Below are 13291 nucleotides of genomic sequence, written 5' to 3'. Positions count from 1 at the left end.
TTGGGGGGGGGGGTCATGATGGACAGTGGGAAATTGGGGGGGGGGGGTCATGATGGACAGTGGGAAATTGGGGGGGGGGGGGGTCATGATGGACAGTGGGAAATTGGGGGGGGGGTCATGATGGACAGTGGGAAATTGGGGGGGGGGGGTCATGATGGACAGTGGGAAATGGGGGGGGGGGTCATGATGGACAGTGGGAAATTGGGGGGGGGGTCATGATGGACAGTGGGAAATTGGGGGGGGGGGTCATGACCCTATACCATCAGATGTAGCAGAGCTGAGGCGGTCATGTTGCGTAGTCTGATTCCATAACATCGCAGAGGTCAGGACTGTGATGTGACATTTGTGCAAGACATGGTTTGAGCAGAATCTCTTGATGACAAGTGTACAGCCCCTTCTAGGAAATCACAGTGCCCCCCGGCTCAGCTCTGCTACATCCATACCAGCCTGCTGCTGACCGCTCTCCTGGTAGCAGCGTCCACTCACTTTTGCACGATTCTTGGTGACTGGAGACAAGATCCTGCAATGCTTGTACCCTGCAGTAACAGCAGCGGATCCCTCCGAGCCTCAGGGAGCAGATCCGCTCCATCCCCTAGGCTGTGGCTGAGCAGGGCATGCTGGGACTTGTAGTTCCTCCGCTTGGTGAGCTCTGCCCTGTAGACATAGTGACAGCACTGCTGTGGCCCCGGCTGCAGGACTGTGGGGTGCACCTGTAGCTTCTAAAACTCCCAATATTGAGTCTGCCCCCCGCCGTGCAATAAGTGAGACAAGTTGTGCAGCCGCCCCCCTCCCCTTACACCGGCTGCAGCGGTCCGAGGAGCGGGCACACAGCACTGACCTGGCGGAGGACTCTCGGCGGAGCAGGGAGCCTGGCCGCGTCCGCACCGGAGCAGCTCCTGCTAGGTAGTGACGATGACGTAGGTACCACGTGACACGGGCAGGTCACATGACTCGTCCCTGCAACATTTCCGCTCTGGGGTCTGCAGTGTAAACGACAGTGTCTAGTACGAGTGGACGGGAATACGGAAATAGCCGAGCGGGCTTTACTACTCCGTCTCCGTAACTCGTATAAAACTGAATAGTTACGAAAACAGCGTAAGCATTGCGAGCTACGCAGTTTCCGTAACTCCCTAGTTACGAATACAACTCAGCTGGAAGTACTTACGCTGTTTACGTAACAATCATTTACTTCTATAGGCGCTACGGAAACTGCGTAGCACTACAGCTCGCTCGGCTATTTCCGTCATCTGTCATCGGCATATTGATTAGTATGCCTTTCTCAGACATGAGTGGTCGAGCAGTGACTGATTAAAGTGAAAAATAATAAATAATTTATAACATAAATCTATCATTTTGTGTCCAGAGTGTGATAGGGAGCACACAGTTCCTCACCGGAGATTTTCTTTAAATATGTATGTAATCTGTCACAAAGTGTCATAGATACATGGGACGTTTACGCCAAAAACACGCAAGTGTGTGCCATACATTACGCTGTGCATGCCACTATATACTGTATCTCAAAACTGGTTTATAATATTACAGACAGGGACATTTTTTTCCAAGTATTGAAACTTACACCACGCGTTTCAGCACATCTCCCATTGAGAACAATAGACACAAAAACATATATGTCTATTATAGTTTTGGGGGGAATATAAAAACCTAGTCAACTAAATATTTTGTATGTCAACCCCCTCCTCACCACATAGAGAACAGCATCTTAAAATAAAAGTAACCAAATGTAGTCACAGTAACATTTTTTTGCTAAGTCTCATCCATGGATACGCTGTCATATATATTTCTTTTTTTGGGATGAAATTAAGGAAATACTTCCACTTTATAAGGTAACCCTCGACTCTGCTCTATCCTTCAAGCCACACATCCAAACCCTTTTCACCTCCTACCGACTACAACTCAAAAATATTTCCCAAATGTGTGCATTCCTTAACAAAGAAACGGTAACAACACTACTACATGCCCTCATCATCTCCCGCCTCGAATACTGCAACCTCCTGCTCTGTGGCCTCCCTCCTAACACTCTCGCTCCTCTCCAATATATCCTAATCTCTGCCGCTCGATTAAACCACTTCTCTCCTCGCTATTCCCTGGCCTCTCCTCTCTGCCAATCCCCTTAGTGGCTTCCCATTGTCCAAAGACTCCAGTTCAAAACCCTAACCATGACCTACAAAGCCATCCACAACCTGTCTCCTCCATACATTTGTGACCTAGTCTTCAGATACCTACCTGCACGCAATCTTCGATCCTCACAAGACCTTCTTCTCTACTCCCCTCTTATCTCCTCTACCCACAATCGCATACAAGATTTCTCCCGTGCCTCCCCCATACTCTGCAACTCTCTACCCCAGCATATCAGACTCTCACCTACCGTGGAAACCTTCAAAAGGAACCTGAAGGCCCATCTCTTCCAACAAGCCTACAACCTAAAATAACCCTCAGGCCAGTAGACCACTGCGCAACCAGCTCTGCCCTCACCTACTGTATCCTCACCCATCCTCTGTACACTGAGCCCTCGAGGGTAGGGTCCTCACCTACTGTATCCTCACCCATCCCCTGTAGACTGTGAGCCCTCATGGGCAGGGTCTTCACCTACTGTATCCTCACTCATCCCCTGTAGACTGAGCCCTCGAGGGTAGGGTCCTCACCTACTGTATCCTCACCCATCCCCTGTAGACTGTGAGCCCTCACGAGCAGGGACCTCTCTCTTCTCCTATACCAGTCTGTGCCTTGTATTCTTCATTAGCATTGTACTTGTTTTTTATGTATACCCTTTTCACTTGTAAAAAGCGCCATGGAATAAATGGTGCTATAATAATAAATAATAATAAGTGTGAACTCAGCCGTAGGCCTTATTCAGATGCTCTTTTTTTTTTGCATACTATAAAAATGGCCCATTTTTGATCACTGCCCTGGATCCGGTTTTCATCCATTTTTGCCTTTTGTGCCCATTTTTAGAATCTGTGTGGCATCTGTTTTTCTCGTATGCAAAAAAAAAAAAAGTAAATCGGCATCTCGCCATATGGGCTCATTAAACGTGTATCTGGAGATGCCAGCAGGTAGAAGGCGGTATGCACGGCTTCTGTTGGGCAACAACAGAATACAGATATGGCCACTGGCTGGACCAGGCTTCATTGATTTAACTCTCTCATCTTTAGTTTTATATTTAGGTTTGTCACAGACTTGCTGCAGATTTCATAAAATGCAAAAGGTGAACTTCATTATAACAAATGTAATCTTTGCTGTGGTCAAATCCGTGTCCTATAAATTGGCCTTGTGGGAATTTGAGCAATGGCTGAGGACGGTAACGGTCAGGAATTTTAATAGCAAATATGCAGCAATTTTTTGGGTATAATGTATATAGAGAAAGCTTTTTTTTCTAAAATTTTTTTTTTTTTCCTTTTCGCAGTCAGTTATTAAATTATATTACTAGTCTACAGTATAAAATAAAACACCACATTGCAAATTAATTGCACATAACACCTGTTATGCATTAAAATGTGAGACTTTTCCAACTTTATAGAACCTCTACGTTTCTGAAATTTGGGTGGCGTTTGGTAGTAGAAGTGGTGACTAACTGCAGCAAATTAGATTTACTATATTTTACTACAAAAATTTCCATATATTATAGCTTGGAGTTGATATTGATGTCTGTTTGTGGCGCTCAGACAGCCCAAAATGTGTCAAATCAGGAAGCGTGCTGGTCTTAAGGGGCCGTTAGACGAGAACGGACCACAATGTCGGGCTCACTGTGCGTCCCCCAACCCCAGCAAGGGCGCTGCAATGAAATATGTCACGCTCAGGTCAGGAGACCCTCGGCTAGTCCAAATATTGTGGTCCGGTCGCGGACAGATAATAATAATAATAATATAATAATTTTTATTCATTTATATAACGCTGTTAATTCCACAGCACTTTACATACAATGGCAACACTGTCCCCATTGTGGCTCACAATCTAGGTTCCCTATGAGTATGTTTTTGGAGTGTGGGAGGAAACCCACGCAAACGCATGGAGAACATACAAACTCCTTGCAGATGTTGTTCTTGGTGGGATTTGAACCCAGGACCCCAGTGCTGCAAGACTACAGTGCTAACCACTGAGCCACCGTGCCGCCCGCTCATACTGACCGTAGTTCAGGAAGCTGCAATTAATGATAGCTTCCCTTTTAAAGGGCTAGTCTTACTTAAGAAAAGGTTAATAGGAAAAGTCATTTTCAACTTTCTTACAAAATCAAAGTCATTTTGTGACACCCCTGGACTAGTCAGGTCGTCACAGGGTACTGCACCATCTTTACTCTTAGTGCAGGACTCAAACCCTCATGGTTCTGGGTCTCCATCCTGCAGTACTGCCTCCTCCAGCATCTACAAATCCTAGTGACACCTCACATCACACCGTGTCAGACACATTAGTGGGCTGCTGAGCTTGAATTGGGCCACCCACCTAGGGATCAGGCAGGGCGGTGGGAGGTGACAAGTCAGTTGAGTGGTAGCCCTCGAGCTATGAGGAGCTAGGAGGAAGCTGAGAGTTGGAGATCCCAGGGGAGGAAGAGACTAGGTCGCAGACGGTGGTCTGGACCCGGAGGAGTCGGAGACCTGGTCGCGGGAGATTGGGACTGGGTGCTTGGCTAGTCTTGGAGGATAGCCAGCAGCAGCAGCCGGGCTCGGACCGAAGGCACGTCTGGGTACATGGACTCTAGGTCGGGGAGAAGCTTCAAGCAACTCGGCAATTAACCTGTGGGGCCTATATGGACTGTTCCCACGAAGCTCAGAGATCAGGGGAACTACCGCAACGAGGGGGATAGGGCTTTCCAAGCAAAGCAGCCCACTGAAATCCCAAGCAGTGAGCCCCTGAGAGCAAGCTCTTCTACTACCATTAGTAGGGAGCGGTGCCCGGAAAGCTCCAAGCTGACGGGCCACCTGAACACTCTAAAATACAGTGCCAGGAGGCAGGTCACAGACCACCAGGCAGTGCTGCAGAGGACAGGACCTGGACGAGCTCCTCCAAGAGGGCAGCGGCACCCAGAGACTTGGCTTACCACGTTGTCAGCGTCTGCTTTTGTGCTGAGTGAGTACCTGACTAACCCCTGCAACCAGCGAGCTTGCGCTCCCCCTGCACCCCATACCACCATCCAGGGTCCCGGGGTCTTTCCCTACCCATGGAGTGTAACGTCATCTAGCTGCCCCATTCCATCACCCCGGGTACTCCCAACGGCAGCGGCGGTACTCCCTATTACTGTGTCGCCCAGGGGTACTCAGATCCGGGCCAAGGGGTCACTTCTGCAGGTATCCCGGTGGCGTGACCCGGTCTGTGATCCAAGGCTCCACAATAAAAGGGGATTAGGTTGGGGGAATTGTCCGTGACGGTACCCGTGGGTTGTGGTGATAAGGTGGTGGCACCGCCGCTGCCTCTGGGGACTGTGCCCGGGACTGATGGTGTAGGGCAGCAAGGTGGGATCCCCTTGGGAAGTTGTAGTCCCGGGGCCCAATTGGGAGTGGTGGTTTGGGGAGTAACGGGTGCAGTCCACGGCTTGGACCGGGTAGTTCAGGAGAGCTCACAGTACAAGCAATAACTGAAACGAGTCCAGAATTTAACCAAGTTGCTGGTAACTGGTGCCCACGGTCGGCTGCTGTGAGGACGGGTCCCACACCCGTGTGTGTAATTCAGGTGCTCTTTTCCTGCCCGAGGTCTGTGTCTGCTTTGCACACTGGTCTGGACTGGGTCCCGACAGCTGGCACCGGGGGAGGCCACTACCCTCTCCCAGTCCACTTCGGGTCCCCACAAGTGGCTGGCCTATTCCTGAGGCCCTTACTACCACTTCTCCTCAGCTCCGCGACTGGGGCTGCTTCCAGACTTCTCTCCTCCTGCAGACTGACTTCAGCACACACTCTGCTCTTCTCTTTCTAACGTCCTCTTTCCCCCCTCCCGTTTTCCTGGGGAGGGGGTGAGTGGGGCCTGATTGGCTAGTGTGTGTGTTTGTGTGGGAAACTCCCCAAGGGAGTGTGAGATCTGCACCAAAAACATGGATGCAGACCTCTGTGACACCCTGGTTTTGCCAGGGCGGCACATTACCGCACACCACGGGTGGCGTCACACACTATATCTCCCCTGTAAATAGCCCCTTTTTTACATTTAAGAGTGGCCCTTAGCCCCCGGGTCCGGAGACACTCGAGCCACGGTTAATCACCACCGGATCCGAGCGATTCGACCGCTGCAGGGGCGGCACACCTCGAACCTGCTGACTTCGGGTGGGCCCACACACACACATCTTATGTGTGTGGGGGCCTCCTGATTTTCATCCGACAGATGTAGAGATGTAACCAGAGGTGTCTGGCAGCAGCTTCTCCACTCTCCATGCTGAAAACATATGAACAGTAACACCCATCGGGGAATTGGGAGAGAAAGCTCTTGGCTGACCAATATGTGAGGTATATGTGTAGAGTGCCTCCGGGTGATAGTTGTGAACGAGGGATTGACTCCAGACGCCCCTGTACACTGCATAAGAGAGCTGGTCCTGGCTGGGAGTGTGAACATGTGTAGTGTAGGACGTTCGCCCATGGAGGCCACATGTTACCGCTGACGTCAGCTGGCCAGGACCAAATGACGACTCGTTTACACAAGGAGACCACCAGTTTATTTCAAATAATGGTATTTTACTCAATAGTTCATTTTCATCAACAACGTCATACATCAGATAGTAGGCACATATCTTCCAGCACAATTCAATTGTATAAGGCATATTCAGACACATTTTCAGTTCCCGCTTGGTTGTTTCCGATCTTACTGGTCCTGTGACTTCTAGTGTAGCGCCCGCCCCACGGGGCAGGTGCATTTAACCTACTTGGGTTTTTACCCAGGCCGTCGACTGTCGTGGTCACGGGCAGCCTAGCCCGGCTCCGTTGCCCCGAGGCGTACAGAAGATGTCAGGGGAGAGATGTTGGGTGTAGTAGTGAGGAGTTTGTTGTCGTGACACCACCTGTGGTATGCAGCCAGGGAATGGGCTGCCGCTGCTGTCGCTGTCCTTCAGGGCAGATGGCAGTAGCAGCCAGGGATGGTATTGCTCTCCACATGTATAACGGGCCCCGGGAAGGATGATGAGGGGAGTAGTAATGGTTTTCGGTGGGTTTCTCCTTGTAACGCCTGTCTGTGGATCCCCTGGCTTGGAGCTACGAGGGGACCCTGGGTTTCACGAGACGTACTCTTGTCCCTATCTGCAGGTGCCGCGGTTCTGATGTTCTGATGTAGGGTCCGGCTTGAAGCGAGGCTCCGGAACCTATATGGCACTGTGCTGTTGGGCGTTGTGTGGTCAGGGAAGCTTAAAACTTTCCCCGTCCAGGCAGATCCTGGAAAACCAACGTGAAGTATGATCTTCCCTAGGATCCTGCCGCCCTGCGTGGCATCGGTTCCGAGGGGTGCAGGTTCACTCTCCCCACGGCAACCATGTGAACTCCTGCTGGAGAACTCTCTATACTGTTGTTGTGGCTCCTGACTCCCCCTGCTGGCTGCTCCTCCTCCCTCCAAGGTCCTAAGCTAGTGGGACTGGAGCCACTGTTGAGGGTATCCTATAAATGCCTCTCTGTAGGCGACCCTTTTATTACCTGACACTAGCCCAGTCCCCAGTGGGAACAGGGCAACCTGATGTGTATTGAATGTGTAATGTGGTGAAACCGGGACTGACCTCCTCAGGAACTGGATTTAGCATTACACCCAATGTAGAGTACAATACTCTGTGGCGACTGAAGCCTCAGGGGCGCCACACTAGCATAACCCAGCCTTACTCTACAGTCCAATTTGTCACGATCACCTTCCCTTCCACTGGCTCTATGTTCAATTTCCTTGTAGAGGAGAGGGCCATAGGTTCTGTCATTGGCCACAATAGAGCCTTATGCTCCCAGACGTTTCCTTATCCACATCTCTTCTCCTCATAGAGGAGGATGATAAGGGGTAATTACTAGTGCCAGAATAGAGTCTTGTGTTCTCAGACGCTTGAGGAGACTGCCTGGGAAAGTCAACTCTGCTTACATCTCAGTCCGTTCCTACCCATAACCTTTTAGGCTTGGGGCCTAGTCGATTAAGCCCTATTCTCCAGGCCCTTCTAACTGGGGTCAATCTGTATGGGGTTTAGTCTCCATCCTCAGCATTCTCTAGCGTTCTGTCTGTTCGGTAAATACTCAAGGATTATGCTATCTTGACTCCAGTCTCCTTTCTTCCAGTTACAGCCACGAATCACCCAGTGTATGCAACTTTCACGACCTACAGATTATACATCTGTATCTAGTGCGCAGACACTAAATGTGCCCTAACACCTCCAGAACGAACTGTCTCTTACCCTGTTAGCTAACTCCTCCCATTGTGGGCTAGTCCCAACACTTAACTACTTCTTGCCCTACAATCTGGCAACCACATATACAAGTGCTATGCAATATTCATGGATACAGTAATCATATTACCCTATTATATATAGTCCTATCATACTTTACGCATTAATATATTATAATAAATCACATTACCATCAGAGTTGACATAAAATAATATTTACAAAAGACACAGGACACCATTCACATTACACTGACATGACATTACAAGAACGCGATTGGTGTCTTCAAGGGAAGGAACGTGACAGCACCCAGTCCACTGCCTTACTGGTCTTATTAAAGGGGGTGTTACACGCAGCGATGTCGCTGGTGTAAGCACCCGCCCCCGTCATTTGTGCGTCATGGGCAATTCGCTGCCCGTGGCGCACAAAATCGTTAGGAGCCGTCACACGTAGTTACCTCCCTAGCGACGTCGCTGTTGCCGGCGAACCGCCTCCTTTCTAAGGGGCCGATTCGTGCGGCGTCATTAAGCGGCCGCCCAATAGAAGCGGAGGGGCGGAGATGAGCGGGACGTAACATCCCGCCCACCTCCTTCCTTTCACATTGCCGGCGGCCGCAGGTACGGTGATGTTCCTCGTTCCTGCGATGTCACACGTAGCGATGTGTGCTGCTTCGGGAACGACGAACAACCTGTGTGCTCTACAATCAACGATTTTATGAAATGGAACGACGTGTCAACGATGGACGATAAGGTGTGTATTTTCCATCGTTAACGGTCGCTCCTTGCTGTCACGCCCAATGACGTCGCTAACGATGCCGGATGTGCGTCACGGAATCTGTGACCCCGGCGATATATCGTTAGATACGTCGTTGCGTGTAACGGGGCCTTTAGACTTAACCCATTTGGAAGAGGTTACCACCTCTCACTGGATCCGGGGGGGGATGTCTGACTGCTGGGACCTGCTCCGATCAGTGGAATAGGAGCATTAGTGCATATGCCTGACTGCAGCTTAATTCATTCATTCTCTAACATTCCCGCTTTCTCCAGCTGTCCCATGGAGAATTAATGTTTTTTGTTTTCCTTCAGTAAATAAATCTTATTCATGGCATTAGGAAAAAACTTTGCAATCTCCAATTATGAATTTGTCACTTTTGACTAATCACCCTCAAGATCTAATCCATACATTACTGTACTTGAACTGTTCTGCGGTTTGCTCCTCAGCGGGCGGCCAGGATCACCGCTGTGCAGCTCAAATGCTGAAGGCAACTTTCGTTCTTAGAATTTATTTTGGTCCGTGACATTAAAAATAGGAATAGGAATAGAAGCTCTTGTGTCTTCTCTAGTTTTTTTATCATTATTATTATTAAGGCCGCTTTACACGCAACGACATCGATAACGAGATATCGCTGGGGTAACGGAATTCGTGACGCGCATCCGGCCTCGTTAGCGACGTCGTTTCGTGTAAAGCAGCCTTTAGAATTATATTATGAGTATACTATATATCTTATATTTTCTGTTTTCCTATGACAGGAGGATTATCGTTTACATTCTGTTTACAAATCTAAAGTGCTTGAATTTCCTCTCGACGAGCTGCCATCCGGTAAATTTTACAAGACTTTTTTTTTCTTCATTATTTTTTATACTTATTGTATAGACGAGAAAAACTATACAGTGTATTGTATTGAATCGTAAGTATCTACATTCAATTTCCTTTTTTTCTAGAATTTTGGTCACTGAACGAAACATCTGTAAAGTTGAGTCAGACGTCAGGACCTCGGAGGAAAAAGAGAAATGTGAGTAACACCATCAAATGGGTAATTTAATGTATAAAGAACCAGACCTACTCTAGAACTTTGCAATCAATGTTATTTAAGGTTAATATGGTTAAAAGAAAACAAAATATAGGAGTGTTCCCTAAATGTTCACCATTTATTTCCTGCCAGTGGAGTGGGCCTGTACTGTCTGTGTGCCGCCCCCGTGCCAGCAGCCGAGTTGCTCGGATCCGGGTTCTCAGTGGCTCGAGGGTCTCCGGACCCGGGGGTCGTGCAGCCACTCAAATGAAGGGGGTATTTACAAGGGATTTATTAGCGTTTGTGACGCCACCCGTGGTATGTGGTAATTAGGAGTCCCACCGCTGCAGTTGGGAGTACCCGGGGATGATGGAATGGGGCAGCCAGGTGTTAGAACCCTCCACGGGTAGAGGGATACCCCGGGACTCAGTAAGAGGTGCTGTGAGATGCAGGGGGGTCACTTTGGTACTCACTCAGTCCATTAAGCAGACACCGACAACTGGTAAAACAAGTCTCTGGACACCGCTGCCGCTGAGGGGAGCTTAGTTCGGGTCCCGTCCCCAATGGTGTTGCCTGGTGATCCGTGACCTGCCTCCTGGCACTAAGTTTACTTTTTTGGTGGTCCCGGTAGTGTGAAACTTGCCGGGTCCCGCTCCCCACTAAGGCTAAGTGTGGGAGCTTGCTCTCAGGGTTCACGCTTGGGTTTTTCTGGACCGTTTTGGATTGGAAAGTCCTATCCCCCTCGTTTTGCTAGTGCCCCAATTTTGGAGCGGTTGGGAATGAATCTTGAATGCTCCGTTCTCCACGGGTAAATTATCGGGTTGCCTGAAGCTACTCGCTGACCTAGGGTCCACGTACCCCGTCGTGCCTTGGTCCCAGCCCGGTGATGGTGCAAGGCCGCCAGCTGTCCTCCTCGACAGATCCGTGCCCCTTGCCACGATCCCCTACGACCGGGGGTCCAACTCCTCTAGGCCCAGATCACCGTCTGCCACCTAGATTGTTTCCCAAGAGCCCCGCTCCTGACCTCCTCTCACTTTCACTTCCAGACTATTCTCTCTTTTGACACTTCTTACCTCCCCTCCCCAACCCCCCAGGTGGGCGACTCTATTCCACTCAAGCCGTCCACTGGTGTGTTTGGTGGGTGTGGTGCAGGGTGTATCTTGGATTTGATTAGCTGATTTAGGCAGCACCATATGGTTAGGGACCCAAAACCAAGAAGGAGGTGGATACTGCACAGGAGGGCAGATTGTGCAATACCCTGTGACGACCTGATAGTCCAGGGGCATCACATCTGCAGTGGCTGATAATCAGAATACTGGAGCAATAAGGCTTTGTTCGCACTCTGCAGTTTTGTGTTCACCACAAAACAGCACCCTATGGTCAGAAAAAACGCAGCCTATAGTCACAAAAACACATTCAAAAACACATGTGTTTACCATACATTTTTGACAATGCGTTTTTTTTATTCAGTGGGTGAAAAATAATGATGGGCGGACCCAGACTGTAAAGTTCGACTCCCGTGGGTATAAAGGTACCTGAATGCTGGGCCCGGCACTCGTGTAATAAAGAAAATAAAGTAAAACTAATGAAAACATAAAGTCAGCACACTGTAACTACTCCCGCAGCCTCTCCTTCACTTCTGGGGCCAGACATCCACCTCATACATATTCACTGCTTCCCCCGGCCACCGGCTTCTGTGATTGGTTGCAGTCAGACGCGCCCATACGCTGAATGACAGCCTGTCTGACGCTACCAGTCACAGACCCAGTTTGCGGGTCTATATCGTACAGTAAAAATAAATAAGTAAATAAAAAACTGACCTAAGAGCCCCCCATATTATGCTACCCACCACAGATAAAGCATAAGGCTACAGGCTGTAGCCCCAAACATGTACTTATCTTGGAATTGTAGCAAAATAAGAGGAACCAGATGAGGAAAAAAATAGCATGCAGTACCCCCCAATTTTGATACCGATCTAAGCTACAGCCCGACAGCTGGGGTCTGGTATTCTCAGGCTGGAGAGACCCGTGCTTATTGGGCCACCACAGCCTAAAAATAGCAGCCTGTCACCGCCCAGGATTGCAGCATCCATTAGATGCGACAATCTCAGCACTTTACCCGGCTATTACCGATTGCCCTAGTGCAAAGGCAATCGGGGTAATAGGGGGTTAATGGCAACTCACAGCTGCCACTAAGCCCTGGGATTAGTAATGGGAGGTGTCTATGAGACCCCACATTACTAATCTGTAAGTGAAAGTAAATAAACTCAAAAACCGAAAAAATCCTTTATTTGAAATAAAAGACAAAAAAGCACCCTCTTTCACCACTTTATTAACCCCCAAAACACCAGTGCAAGTCTGATGAAATCCACATGAGGTCCCATTATGATTGTAGCTCTGCTACATTGAAAGTCACACCACGCGATCATGGAACATGACTGCCCGCTGTGAGCTTCAGGCAGAGACTGAGTGAGCCGCGTGATCAGCGGTAACGTCACTCAGGTTAGCCGTGGCCACAGCTGGAGGTTCCCTCAGCCCTTCACCTGTGACCGCAGGTAATCTGACCTCAGGCAACCTCAGTGAACTCAGTGACCTCACCGTTTAAAAAATGCATATGTTGCACAGAACATTTTGTCCTACCATGTGGCCATCCGTGTGTAATCTGTGTGTCAACCATGTGACATCTGTGTAACATGTACCATAAAAAAAACACATGAGACTGAAATGAATGTTTTTTATGTGTAAAAGATGTGCAAAGCTAGATAAATGCTAGATAGATAGATAACAGATAGTTACATAGCTTGTCCAGCTATTTAGCCAAATAAATAAATATTAAAGGAAAAAATGATTTGGGATCCCCCCTATTTTTGATAACCAGCACAGGTAAAGCAGAATGCTGCGGTCTGCAGCCTTCAGCTGTCTGCTGTACCATGGCTGTTTATCAAAAATAGTGGAGATCACACACTGTTTTATTAAATTATGTAAATAAATATTTTTTTTTAAAACATGGCGTGGGGTCCACCCTATTTTTCATAACCAGCCAAGATACAGCAGAAAGCTTGGGGCTCGTATTATTAGGGTGGGAAGGACCATGGTTATTTGGCCCTTCCCAGCCTAAAAATAGCAACCCACAGCCACCCCAGAAGTGGTGCCTCCAGTACATGCACCAAT

The 13291-nt window shown here is 48.9% G+C and overlaps 2 protein-coding genes across 7 annotated transcripts in view; one reads left to right on the top strand and one right to left on the bottom strand.

Moving 5' to 3' along the window:
- Nucleotides 1–941, bottom strand: part of CLDN12 (claudin 12) — a 16487-nt gene extending 15546 nt beyond the window's left edge. The window contains exon 1 of the mRNA XM_075315608.1: nucleotides 839–941. The gene's annotated coding sequence lies outside the window, so the exon portion shown is untranslated. The remainder of the gene's footprint in view (nucleotides 1–838) is intronic.
- The window catches only part of ADAM22 (ADAM metallopeptidase domain 22), a 331085-nt gene that overhangs the window by 194385 nt on the left and 123409 nt on the right, over nucleotides 1–13291 (top strand). For all 6 annotated transcript variants that reach the window (XM_075315606.1, XM_075315604.1, XM_075315602.1 and 3 more), the window contains exons 7-8: nucleotides 9862–9931; nucleotides 10054–10124. In XM_075315606.1, the coding sequence (XP_075171721.1) occupies nucleotides 9862–9931; nucleotides 10054–10124 (141 nt within the window). The remainder of the gene's footprint in view (nucleotides 1–9861; nucleotides 9932–10053; nucleotides 10125–13291) is intronic.

Source organism: Anomaloglossus baeobatrachus, chromosome 6, assembly GCF_048569485.1.
Source record: "Anomaloglossus baeobatrachus isolate aAnoBae1 chromosome 6, aAnoBae1.hap1, whole genome shotgun sequence".
NCBI lineage: Eukaryota > Metazoa > Chordata > Amphibia > Anura > Aromobatidae > Anomaloglossus > Anomaloglossus baeobatrachus.
The sequence above is the reverse complement of the archived record's forward strand: the minus strand, read 5'-3'. Positions and strand labels throughout refer to the sequence as shown.